Source organism: Polypterus senegalus, chromosome 9 (genome assembly GCF_016835505.1).
Source record: "Polypterus senegalus isolate Bchr_013 chromosome 9, ASM1683550v1, whole genome shotgun sequence".
In the NCBI taxonomy this organism is placed as follows: domain Eukaryota; kingdom Metazoa; phylum Chordata; class Cladistia; order Polypteriformes; family Polypteridae; genus Polypterus; species Polypterus senegalus.
In genome coordinates, this window is record NC_053162.1 from 87,242,963 (window position 1) to 87,256,746 (window position 13,784).

Here is a 13,784-nt window from a genome sequence, read left to right on the forward strand (position 1 = left end):
TGAAGTAAAAGAACAAACATAAATAATCAAATGTAGCTGACAACAAAACTCTATGCACTGACTTTTGTGATACTGTAAAATATACACGCCTGACTTAAATCTGCTTAAGAAAATTATGATCATTATAAAAATGTATTTGGTTATAGGTATTCCTAGCATAATTTTAATGATGCTAATACATATCTACATGATGTATACAGTGTACATCTTATCCTTTAAAATGAGGATTCTTCTCCCAAAGTAGTAAATGAATTACAGCTTTAAATGGCACAGAACACCTTAAATTTTCAATTTAAAATATTTAATTTCCCTTTACTTAAACAAATATTCAGCATTTATTCAGTTTTGGAAGAAAATGATGACAATTTTTTCTAAGAAAATGCATGTTTTAAGTTACTTAATGCTGCATAAGAAAAGTGTGTTCCCATTTTCAATATGTCATTATGTGCATTGGTAAACTCAAAGAGAATTATCAGGCATATTTGTTAAAAAAACAATCCATAGTCCCTGAGGCAGTATTTTTCTTTATTAGTTGTTTTCTGCAATTATTGTCTCTGGGTTTTCTGAAAGCTAAGTGTTTTTGGATTGCCTCTTTGAGCTTTGGCAAAATCTACCCAGATACTGCTCCCATTGATCATAAGCCCCCTGAGAGCATCCACGGTGTTCTGGGCTAATGCCTTGTTCTTGTAATCAAGAAAAGCTCTGCCCTGAGCTCCTTGCCAGTTGAGACGCTGAGGTGTGGCTTTATGTTCTTTCAAAAACACCTTAAATTCACTGACTCTTAGACTAGGAGCGATGTTGCCAACATACACAGTTGTGATTTCATCTGCTATTGCAGCTTGTGACTGCAAGTCATTATTATTTTTACAGCCTTTTGCCAAACTCTGAGGTAAATGCTTCTGACTTCCAGCTGCTTTATCCTGTTTTACAGTAGCATTAGGTAATTCATTCTTTAATGTGACATCTTTTCCAGCCTGTTTCTCCATATGGCGAAGTTTTCTCAGAACAGGAATTTTGTCTAACACGTGTGCATCTATCTGTAAAAGTAGAATGAAGAAAAAAAAACTAATTTAAACAATTAGTAATGAGAACATAAGAGAACTGACTGAAAAATGACATAAACAAAGAAATCATTGAGTGTGATGACTAAGCAAACTCCTAAGACAAAAAAAAATCCTAGCTACCAGTACATAAATCCTGCTATTGTAAGAATGTTCCTCTCACTAATTCAGAATAATAAAACAAATATTATATATATATATATATATATATATATATATATATATATCCCCACAAATGTTTTATTCACAAATAAAAGAATGTCATTCAAGCTTCTAAATTACCATGAATAAGAGACCAGGGTATATTTGTAGTGCATATAAACAGAGTGTTGAGTTGCTACCATTTCTTTACACACTAATGATAACAAAAGTCTGAGATTTAGTACCACTAGTAAACCAATCTGCATGTTTAAAGAAATTCAGCATAAGTGCAGAGCTCAGTTTAACATCTCATTCTTTTTCTTGTTTTCACTGTATACATTTTATTTAATATATTCTATTAAGATATCTACTTCACTCTAAGAGACAAAAAGGGTGGAGAAATTTTTCAGATTCTGTGTTTATACGTCCATTTTGAAACAGACCTTTCTGTCATTCAAGGCTAGACTGCAGAAACAAGCAATGGCCTACCAAAATTCCAGCACTGGTGTGTCTCGTGACAATCTGTCAGAGATAGTCACAAGAATTAGAAAAAAACAAAAAAAAACAAAGTTAATCTTGTGTAAGGCATAATTTGACCTCAAGCTTTAATAGCAACTTTAGTTTCAAATGCACAGTACCTGTGTGGTCTTTGGCTGAAGGCACTTACGTTACACCACTCACCAAAACAGACCTATATCCTTTTCAACTTTGTGGGGAAAAAAGCTAACTAAGGACCATGTTCATCTTTAAAGACACTTTGCTATAACACATCTGTTATGAAGAAACAAACACTCTTAATGTGAAAAGTAAAATATCTTGGATGAATACTGTTGGGATTGTCAAGCAGTCACCTGACAGGGGAAAAAGGCTAACTATACATAAATATAATGAACAAGTACAATAGATAGCTAGATCATGTGCAACCTGTAGCTGTTAATATACAAAATAAAAAGTATCATGGTCCTTAAGACTCTGCTTATTTCAACTTCGGTTTAATGAAAAATAAAACAATGACCTGCAATTTCAATAACAGTAACACAGCAACCCAACAAAACTCACAATTCACTTTACTCTGCATCACCACAGCAATCCCTCCCACCTGTCATGATATATCATCATGTCCATTAAGACAAATTGTGATTTTTAAAAAGGAAAAGGATATAGCAGGGGATTGAGAATATGTTAGCAGATTGCTGCAGTTGAATATGAGTTATTTACTGTCCCTTTGACCTTTATAGGCAGTGCTTCTACAATAACTAAGTTATATTTAAATCCACAAATTCAAAATATTTATTGTCTTATATTTTATCAGATGATGCTTCTGGCACATGCTCCATTCAATCCAATTCCAGATATTGTTAATTAGGTTCAGTGGGTTTCAAAGACTCAATGGAAAGGTAAATATACCAGCAAAAAGTACACAATGATACTATCAAAAATGCTAAGAAATCATTTCTTAGGTGAATCACCTTCATAGTTGAAAGAATGAAATGCAGCGGCAAGGTTATCCCCCACAATCCTGAACTGAATCAGCCATTTGGAAAATTGATGAATACATTCTTATATTCAATATACTGTTAAATAATGAGTCTGAGAAAATGAGTGTAATTTTGCTTTCATAATGCATGTATCATACATATATGGAATTACCTTCTACAAAATCTGAGCTGCATAATTAAATAACTTTCTTTCTGTAAGCATATGAAGTGAGCCCTCAAGTTTGTATATTCCCAAAATACTTCACTTTTGTCTCATAGAGCTTGCATACTTCCTTCATGCATGGGTAACTTTAAAATCCTAAAGGCATCCCAACTTCTGGGGCTGGTTAAATTAAAATTTCTTCTTTGTCATAATACTTAGAACTGGCTGTCTTTTCATATATAGGGTCTTGACAGCAAAGTACACTTAATCAAACATACCACAAACTCAAGTCTGTGTGCATGCTGGTTTTGTCTTACATTTAGAAAAGTTTAAAGTCAGACAAATTAAAAAAAAATAATAATAATAATGTTTTGAAATTGTAAATTGATTTTGAATCATACATGGTAAAAACACTGTTCTGATTATGTGATTTCTTTCATTGGCAGGCCTACTATCAGACATGATAGCAAGAATATGGCATGACACATAAGCTTAGAGAAGATATTGCTTAAACTTAGTAGCTTTAACTAAATTAAAACACAGTATATGAAAACAAAATAAAAGGTGTTAAACTAAGTTTGAGAAAGAGCTCAGCAGCTGGTGATTTACATTTATATGCTAAAAGTATCCTATTAACTTAAATATTTGCCCAGTTATAATGTGACTTTCCTTATTTTATATATGTCTTAAGAATACAAAAACTCCTGATGTCAAATTGTTAAACATACATATGTGCACATAATGGTAAATATTGCTTTAAAGAAATTAATACAAGCAAGTAATTACTAAATAATTGTTTCCTCTATTAGCATAATTTTATAATTATAATTTATAAAGGTTAATACCCAAAACAATAAAGCAGGGGTGTCGAACTCCAGGCCTGGAGGGCCGCAGTGGCTACAGGTTTTCATTCTAACCATCTTCTTCATTAGTGGCCAGTTTTTGCTGCTAGTTAACTTTTTTTGCCTTTGTTTGAATTAACTTGACTCAGACCCCTTAGTTCTTTCTTTTTCCTTAATGAGGAGCCAAACAATAATGAGACACAAAACAAGCTGCCACATCACCAGCTAACCAGGTTATATGAACATAAAAAAGGTGAGGGCCTCAGTAAGGTTGATCTCTCAGGTCACCAAAACATCTTGACGGTGTTCTTAGACAAAAAAAGAAAATCAGCAGTTTTAGAAATGTCTGCTGTGGCAGAATGAGAGCAGCAACAAGCCGTGGAATTAAGTAATTGGTTTAATTAACAGCAAGAATTGGCTTCTCATTAAGGAACTGGTTGGAGTGAAATTGGCAGGAGTTTGAAGCCCCAGTTTAGCTGGTCATCCATTGGCTCGTTTCACGTCTCATTTGTGTTTGGCTGCCACTTAATGAAGAAAAGAATCAATTCAGAGGACTTATTCCTTAAAAACAGGGAGATTAACACGAAGGGAAAAGAAGTTAACTAGCAGTAAAAGCTGGTCACTGATTAGGAAAAGGGTTAGAATGAAAACCTACAGCCACTGCGGCCCTCCAGGCCCAGAGTTCGACACCTGTGCACTAAAGAACAAAATATTGCAGTCTCTGCTTAATACTATAACTGATGTCATGAATTAAAAAATACATATATTTTAACTGCTTTTCAAGTTTACTTACTTAATACAAAATATTAAATGTTTGTTGTGAAGGCACAGAAACCTGTTTAGGATCTAGTTGTTTACAAGTATCAAAATGAATGCATCCCAGGGCCATTAAAATACCGAAGTAGAATGGACAATAACCAATAATGACTGTTGGATTTTGACTGATCATTAAAAGTAATCTTACTAAATTTTCTTAAACAATATAAAAACCAAATTTAAAAATATATCAAAATATAAAAAATGATCTCTTACCTTGAACCAAAAAATACCTTGAGGCTTAGGATGCCTACATTCAGTTTTAATAACTTTAGTAGGTGTAAGAATATAATCCACTGTTAAATCATGACTATCAATCAGTTCGTCTGGTATATCAACAACCTACAAAATGAGTAGCAACTACAATCAGTCCCTTTAATCACTACTTGTAATTTCTTGAAGATTAACATTATTTACTATATATTACAACAAGTTCTTTAAAATACACAAGAGAAATACTTGTATAAAACATTATTGGACTGCTTCAAATACTACCAATATACTATTTTAAAATCTAAATTACACCAAATTATATATTTTGAATACAAGTGGAAATCATACAAAGTAATTTGTGGTTAATAGAGTTCAGTGCTTATTATTTGAGGAATCAATGAGGGAAAAAAATTCAAGCCTTAAAAAACATTTTTAATCTAGCTCCTAAATATTTTATAAAACATTTACAGTATGATGGGTTATTTTATTTCTCTCTTTCTTCTAGTAATGCTATTGTAGCTTATTCATTACTACACTATAAAATGCTACAGGATAACTCAGACAGCCTACAGCAATTATGTTGTACACAAGAGCATGATATTTATAAAACAGTTTTGATAAAAAAAATGTACAAGTAAATTACATAATATTATTAAACACAATAAAACTTGAAATAAAAGTATTTTTAATCATGAAACTTGCAATTCAATTTTCACAGTGCTGGATTTACCTGACAGTCATGTACTACAGTTACAACAACTGTAGAATCATTCACAGCTCCCATGGCAGCTATCATAGCATATTCCATGTCAGCAAATCCCTCTCCTTTTCCAAGTCTCCACCCTGACAGAAAACCAAAACCGAAAGAAAAATTAGAAAGTAAAAATTACAGCGATAAATTAATAACAAAGTTTCTGTGATTGCTGTCAGTTAAAATCATGAACAACAATGTTATTACTGCTTATAGCCTGTAGAGGGTATTTCACAACCCCAAACACCAATCAAAAAGTCCAAAATGACAAAACAAATACTTTAATAACAAAATCTAAATAAGTGATACAGGAGAATAACAAAACCAAAACAGAAAAAATAAACTCCTCTGCTACCCCTTTACTTGTCTGAATCTCCTTCATCTCCATATTTCCCCTGCTCACCTTTAATTATTTGGATCTCCTTCCTCCCTCTGTCCAGTTGATATTATGTCACTAGCTGTATCCAAATACTAAGCTCTCTGAGCAGATGATGCAAGGCCCATTAATACCGTGCCCCAACTACCTACTAGGTACTCTACTGTAAGCACTTCCAGGGTCTCAGCTGACATCTGTCTCAGGTGTTTTATAGGTAGAATTCAGAGATTCCTGCATATTAGCTCAACTTCAAAGATGTACTGGAGAGGGCCAAATTGATTGTCCTTCCAAGTACGCATATGAGGCCACCACACATCATCCCCTAGCATTCTGAGGAACTTCAGACCCTGTAATAGGGTGTATATAAGGACCTCCTGGTGCTTGAAAGATCCCTTGCTGTGAGGGTAGTATTCCCTGATGGTCAACTAAGGTACCGCTATTCAGCTTAACTTCACAAGTCACACAGATGTATATTAATATAATTACACAACTCTTACAAATTTGAAACAGCATTCCATTGCAGTATATTAAACAGACAAAGTCAGCTTTTCAAAGAATTCAGTTTATGCTTAGACAGACAGACAGATAGATAAATACTTTATTAATCCCAAGGGGAAATTCACATAATCCAGCAGCAGTATACTGATACAAAGAAACAATATTAAATTAAATAGTAATAAAAATGAAAAAATGAAAAAAATAAATAAAAATAAAATTAATGTTAGCATTTACTCCCCCGGGTGGAATTGATGAGTCGCATAGTGTGGGATATATATATATATATATAGGCTTATGCCAATAAATCCACCTTACCCTTTTCAGATACTGCTACAGATCCAACAATTACTAAATCTACGTTAACCTTGGCATCCAAACCAACAGGAACACTGTAGTCCTTCACACCCTAATTGCCAGGGAAAAAAAAAAAAGAAATCTAAGTTACAACTTAACAATTCAACAAATACAGACTACAAGGTGATAACACAGCTATTTCTGCACATGCTGATCGAGTTACAGACATATCTTAAGAACATTTGTTTCAGGTTGACTCTTCAATGGTCATAACAACTGGTTTCCCTGAAATTCATAAACAAACATCATTGCTTTCAGGAAATGATGTTGAGGCTGTCTTATCAATCTTTAACTTACACATAATGCACACTTTATGGAAATGTTCTTCAATAAATTTTATTATCTGAAATACTTTAAAATGTTTACTTAAAATTAAAAAGTTAACCTAATAAGTAACATCACTATGGTTTTTACCCATCTGCAGAACTGATGGCCTTTCAAGCTTTCACCTTAGATGTTGAGCAAATTCTTAGGACATCCTTGGTTGCACCTGTTGGTGGTACAATCCTATTGAATAACCCAGTCCTCAAGCGTGGAGTTGGGACTAAGAGGGTTTTTCCTGCCTGAAAGCATGAATAAAAACATAAGTTATGAAAACAAGTATGAATCAAAGGATTTCAATTGGAATCAATTGGATAACGATTCCTTGAGAATTAGTGTGGTGTAAGACAGACCTTTTAATGCAAATTACTGACTTCTATAACTGTAAACAAGTTATCTTTGTGATATCAATTTTTTAGATAGAAATTCAAATTGATGCAGTCAAAATAAATACATATTTTCTTCCAATATAAAAGTATATCAACTGCTAATAAAGGAGTTGCATTTTATATTAAAATATCAGCCAGGTGAGGATCTACATACAGACATGTGCAATGTTCACACAACAAAGAAAGTAATGTCTGTAATGTATATATGTGTACTGATCAGTTTTGTTAACCGGGGTGTATTTTCAACAGGCATTTCAACATTTTCTGCAGGCAAACAGCTTCAAATTTCATCCGTATTAAGAAGTCAATCTCAATGTTGCTTCAATTAAAAAGTGAAAATAAAAACTATGAGCTTATTTTACAGCATACAATTCTGCAGGTCAAAAATTAATTCCAATGCATCTTCAAAATATGAATCAACTTGACCTCTTATTAAAAATTGTATTAGATCTAGTTTGCAATACCTCCCTCAGAAATTACTGATATTTATTATTTCCACCACTGTAGAACAAACTTAGGCAGAATACACTAACATTTGAATGTAAGGATTGTTATCCTTGTACATATTTAATTATTATTTTAATTTTAAAATGGTCAAAGCTGTCAATTAAATTTTTTAAATGAATACATGAGTAGAAAATCAAGATATCCATTTGAACCAAGTTTATTAAAGCAGTTTTAACAACATTAACTCAAAACAGAATCAAAAATTTAAAAAAAAAATGTAAAGTGTAAAAAAATACAAAAATACTTACTATACTGAATTTGTAATGCTACCAGTGTAAAATAAAAAACAAAACAAAAAGGAATACAGACTCCATACAGTATATAATCATTTTGATTTTAGTATATGTTATAACTTGACACTTTGCTTGTACTAATGCTATATTGTTGATGAAAGCTAATTCAAATATCAGGTCAGGTCAGGTCAGGTTGTGAAGCATGCACTAGTATAGCACGTTGCCAGACCGACTACATTACAAAACAGCTCAGGATCCTGGTTGGCAAACCCCAGACAGAGACACAGTTCAGTCCCACCCTCCAGAAATAACCCTTTATTGGCCACAGCCAGGAGTTATGTGGGCGTCGACCTTGGCCAAGTCCAGATACTCTGGTCCTCAACAATGAGGATCCTGCAAGCTGGATCACCCTCTGGGAATTGTGCCATGTGGCCGTAATGCTGTAACAGACGCTCCCTCACAATACAGGTAATGTGCCTCATTCGGGAGTCCATGAGCAATCGCTCATTCAACACAAAGTCAAACCAGTGGTACTCAAGGATTCTCCGAAGAGACACAGTTCCAAAGGAGTCCAGTCTTTGTCTCAGGTCACTGGATAGCATCCATGTCTCACAATCATATAACAAGACAGGAAGCACCAGGACTCTAAAGACTTGGACCTTCATCCTTTTGCATAGATATCGGGAGTGCCACAGACCCCTTTCCAGCAACCTCTTGACCCCCCATGCTCTCCCAATCTGTCTACTTACTTCATAGGATGAATCACCAGAGAAATAAATGTCACTTCTTAGGTAAGTAAATCTCTCGGCAAGGTCAACACTCTCTCCACAGGCAGACACACTGCTGATGGCTGTGCCCAAGAGGTCATTAAAGGCCTGGATCTTGGTTTTCATCCAGGACATTCACAAGCCCAGACATTCAGACCCCTTGTTCAGTCTCTCAAGAGCCCTGATCAGTGCCTCCATTGACTCAGTGTAGAAAAAAGCATCGTCAAAGTCAAGATCCGTGAATCTTTCTTCACCAACAGATTCCCCAAAGCCGCTGGACCCCATGACTTTGCCCAAAACCAAGTCCGTACAAGCATTGAACAGAGTGGGACCAAGAAGACACCCCTGACAAACCCCAGAATCAACTGGGAAAAAGACAGAGGTTCTACCTCCACTCTGCAGAGCATTCACAGTACCATTGTACAGGCCGGTTATGATACAAAGTATGAAAGTGAGTAAATCAGATTAAAAAGAAGAAAGTGCTTTTATAATTTTATATATATGGATTATTTAAAATATGTGCCAAGCGACTAGAGGTGAACATCTCACTATGCTTCAGGGTATCACCACAAAAGTTAACATAATCTTAAAATATTCTTACGCCTCTAATACAACACAGAGATGGTACACTGATGTGGCCATTAAGGCAGCTGTCTCACAAATATTGAATACTGGGTTCAAATTTCAAATACAGCCTTTGGCCATGAGGAGTCTGCACATGCTCCCCATGACCAAGTGGTTTCCTTACATAGTTCCAAAGATATTCAGGTTGGGATAACTGGAGATTCCAAACTGGTCCTGTGTGAGTGTGTATGATGTACTGATACCATGGCCAGGGATATTTTGTAAAATGCTCCCAGTGTTAACAGAATAGGCTAAGGCTACCCGCAATTCAGAAACACATTAAGTGGCTTTTAAAATATTATGTTCTATATCACATTTTTTTTTGGTTGATATTAGCAAGCATGTTGCTAACAGAAAGGGCATAAATGCAAAACAGACACTGTGATACATAACAGCTCTTCAAAAAAAACAAAAAAGCAAAAATGAGTAGTGTTACCTTTAAATAGTTTCCTTTCGAAGATAAGGAAATAAAGTAATGCACATTGTTCTCATTGTTGAAGCTACAGTCATTGAAAGGCATTCAATTCAAAAGAGTCTGGGCAGTGTACGATCTGAAGTGAATTTGCAAAAGTAAACAAACTAACATCAATATGCATAATATGGATCATGTATGCTGCTGTTGAAGATGGTTCATGTGCTACCACTTCAGTTTGACCTAAATCCATAACTGTTTATGTTAAATATTTTATTTTGAGCCTCTGTTTACTATATAACTAATACAATTTTTCATTTCTAAATATTATCTACCAATTGTATACTTAATACGTCTGTTCTAATAATAGACTGGACCATTCCTTTCACACTCTTTAATTTTCTGCATTAAATTTAGGATGTGGTTGAAGGTGGAACTCTTCCTCTTCACAAAATTTCATTTGAGCACCACTTTATCTGAAGTTTTAAAAATTTCTGTTTTTGAGTTCCTTTACTATAAGAAGCCTTCTCCATAAAACCACACTTTCCTAAGGGATATGCGACTGTGAAGTCAATAAACGTAAGCCAATAAAAACAATTAACAATTAAATAGTTAATGAAAACAATTAATACTGGCAATGCTGTTGTAACTTTAACATAATGTTTTGGATGAGGTATGGTTATTTATGTGAACACACATATTAATCACAATTAAAACAAAATATTCTTAAAGTGTCACTATTTGAAGAAAACTGTCAGCTAAAATACTTAGATAACCTCTGTTTATTCTTTTCATAAGTTGTATTAATTTTTAAACTAAATAGCCATGTTATATTAGCACTGAACACTGAAAACCCAGAGAATTTAATGTCTCAAATCTCAGCTTTGAATACAATGAACAGATGTAATATAAAAATTAAGTAATACATTTACATGTAACCTATACACAAAACTTTAACTCTAAAGCAAAATAACTATACAGTGGTATTATTTAAGAGTCATTATTTGCAATGAATATGATTATTTTTCTAATACTTGCCTGAAATACAAAATATCATTTTTTAGAAACACCAATATCAAAAGGGCATCATGACAATGGAAAAAACATATTTGACAATGTATTTATTTTTTAAAAATATATTTATTTGCTTCAGCCAGTGGTTTGTTTTGAAATTCTTTTAATATCTGGATGTTTAACAATCAATTACCTGTAATGCAGCTAATCGGACACCTTCTAGAGGTTTATCAGGATCCACTTTTACTTCCCTGGATTTTCTGAATACATCAAGTCCTTTAACACTATCACAGGCTAGGTAAGACCCCTGTAGTTAAAAACAGAAATAAAAAAGGGAACAGTAGTACTTACTTCCAACACAAGATATCGGACATGCTGTTGGGGCTTGTCCGGATTTACTTTAACAATCTTGCTGCATTTGAATTCATTTAAACATGACAGACTTGATCCTGCATGAGATGCACCCTGTTTGTATAGAATGGAAAAGGTTCTACATCAGGGCAAAATTTATTCAGTAGGAAATACACTGCAAATAAGTTATTTAGATAAAAAAATGTGTACAATTTTACTTTATAAGCAAAATGTATATATACACAGGAGGATACTTTAGACAAATCCAGGCTATTAAAAAATATAGTTTTTAATAGTGACCCTAACTGAACTTTTAACAGAATTACCATCAAACTTTGGAATTAACTTTGTAAAGTTCACCAATTTTATATCTGTTTATCTATTTATTTCCGTTGATGGAAAGGACATCCGAGAATTAAGCTGCAATAAAATGTTTGTTTTGTAAGCTATTTAATCAATTCTTTTTCGTTGGTGCAATGGTGTATGCAACTTCAGCAAGAGTTCCTCAGTGATACCAATTTGAAAACACCTTTCTCTAAATTAATGAACATTTTTTAATGTTTCACAAAAATTAATTTCTCCATAACAGTCCAAATCAATCACACATTCAAAGTCAAGGCTATTTATTGGTAGACGTTGAATATAAACGAAGGGTAAGTCTGCGACCCTGCTGTAAGCGTTTTAATGATCACCAGGTTTAATGATGCTAGTTTTAATCTTTTAGTTATCATTATATACAAATCTAGCTGCTTAAAATATTTTAAATAGTGATATAACTACTGCATAGTGAGTATTTATATTTCTGATTAGCTGTTATAATAACATAGTGTCTGTCAAAAGAGCAATAGAACCACTTCACATCGTAAGAAATGACAAATTACCTTGAAGTTTGGTATTCGGTGATGCACTGGTCGAGGAAAGTCTGCTAAATTATTGTCTTCAATATAATCCCAGATTTTCTGTCTAATGTCCCACTTGGTGACACCTAAAAGATTCAAGTGCTTGTAAAATAGTAATAACAAAGTTCCATATTCTTGAAAGATTTAGAGATTTGGAGGTAATTTCCAACGTTCCATACTAAAGCAACGTTAAAATAATAAAATACTAAAAATGTAAACATTATCGTGGATCAGGTACAATATTGCCACCGTGGTACTTAACTTTATAGTCTAACAAAGAGCATAATAATAATAATAGTAATATTAATAATATTAATATCACACCTGGGTTTATCTTGATTAAATGACTCATTTTGAAAAGACTCAAAAGCACGCAGTGGTGTAAATACAAAATTTTCTTTGCTGAGGTCTACTTTTGAATAAACATTTTTAGACGTTTGAAAATGATATTTTAACCTGTTCAATAATATAATCTGAACTCTCCCAGTTGTATTCTTATCTAAAGTATGGACATTCCCCCAACTAAAACTTCTTGCAAAATACACGGCAATCTGCTAAACACCGAAAGGCGAAAGCCATCATGGGCTGACCTAGAAAGACGGCAGGTCGCAAAGGACAAACTTCATCTCAGCTTGCGCGGTTCTAGACAGATCCGCTAAGGGACACATTACGGGCATAGCTCGATATTGTAAAATCAAGCGTCACACATTTCTGTGTAAAGATTTGAAGATCCATTGATTCAGGCATAAAGAGACAGAATACCTTGACATTTTGCTTGTAATGTAATGCTATATTTTTGAAGAAAGCTGGTTGCAGTATGAAAGTGAGTAACTCAAATTAAAATGAAGAACTGTCATACAAAGAATTAAGTGCTTTTAACAATTTTGTATATATGGGTTATTTAAAGTATGTGCCAAACGACTATGGGCAAACTTCCCACTATACCTTATGTCCTTCTGTTTATTTGTACTTTATGTTCTCTAGTTTGTGTTTAACACAACTACAACATGTTCTTGCCAAATAGCAGTACTGACTCCAATATACAGGCTACAGAAACACGGTAAAGAAGCAAAACGTATGATATAGCTTTTTCACAGTCCAAGGTGTTGATTCCATTAGCAGACGTAACAGATTATTATGATGTTGAAAAGGACAATGTAGGATGTCATGGTATATTTCTGTATCAGGTTTTTTGTGTGTGTGTGTGTGTGTGTTAAAGACCAACAGACACTATTCACTAATAAGAAAAGACGTACAGTAGTTGCTTGTAATGCTTGAAAGTACAATAATTCATAAAATACATTTATGATCCCAAATGTGCCAATGTCTATAGGTCACAGACTTATTTTATGTATTTAATAAGATGAAATCAGTATGTTAGATTTTCATAAATCCAAAAATGAACTGTGGCACTAATGTAGATTAACCAGACATTCTGATTTTAGATAGATAGATACTTTATTAATCCCAAGGGGAAATTCACATAATCCAGCAGCAGTATACTGATACAAAAAAAAAAATATTAAATTAAATAGTAACACAAAAGCATGTAAAAGCAGACAATAACTTTGAGT

At 33.6% G+C, this 13,784-nt stretch overlaps 1 protein-coding gene across 2 annotated transcripts; it reads right to left on the minus strand.

Annotated features, from left to right (window-relative positions):
* Positions 1–284: 284 nt before the first annotated feature.
* mthfsd (methenyltetrahydrofolate synthetase domain containing) lies at positions 285–12,809 on the minus strand. 2 transcript variants are annotated; one of them, XM_039763396.1, is made up of 8 exons: positions 12,535–12,809; positions 12,193–12,296; positions 11,154–11,267; positions 7,143–7,256; positions 6,655–6,745; positions 5,445–5,557; positions 4,718–4,843; positions 285–1,037 (listed from the first exon to the last, which is right to left on the minus strand). In XM_039763396.1, exons 1-8 carry the CDS (start codon positions 12,560–12,562, stop codon positions 546–548), a joined length of 1,182 nt encoding a protein of 393 aa, XP_039619330.1. In that variant the 5' UTR covers positions 12,563–12,809; the 3' UTR covers positions 285–545. The 2 variants fall into 2 exon arrangements, with proteins under 2 accessions (XP_039619330.1, XP_039619331.1); XM_039763397.1 differs by lacking the exon at positions 11,154–11,267 and adding an exon at positions 11,312–11,425.
* Between the last annotated feature and the right edge of the window lie 975 nt (positions 12,810–13,784).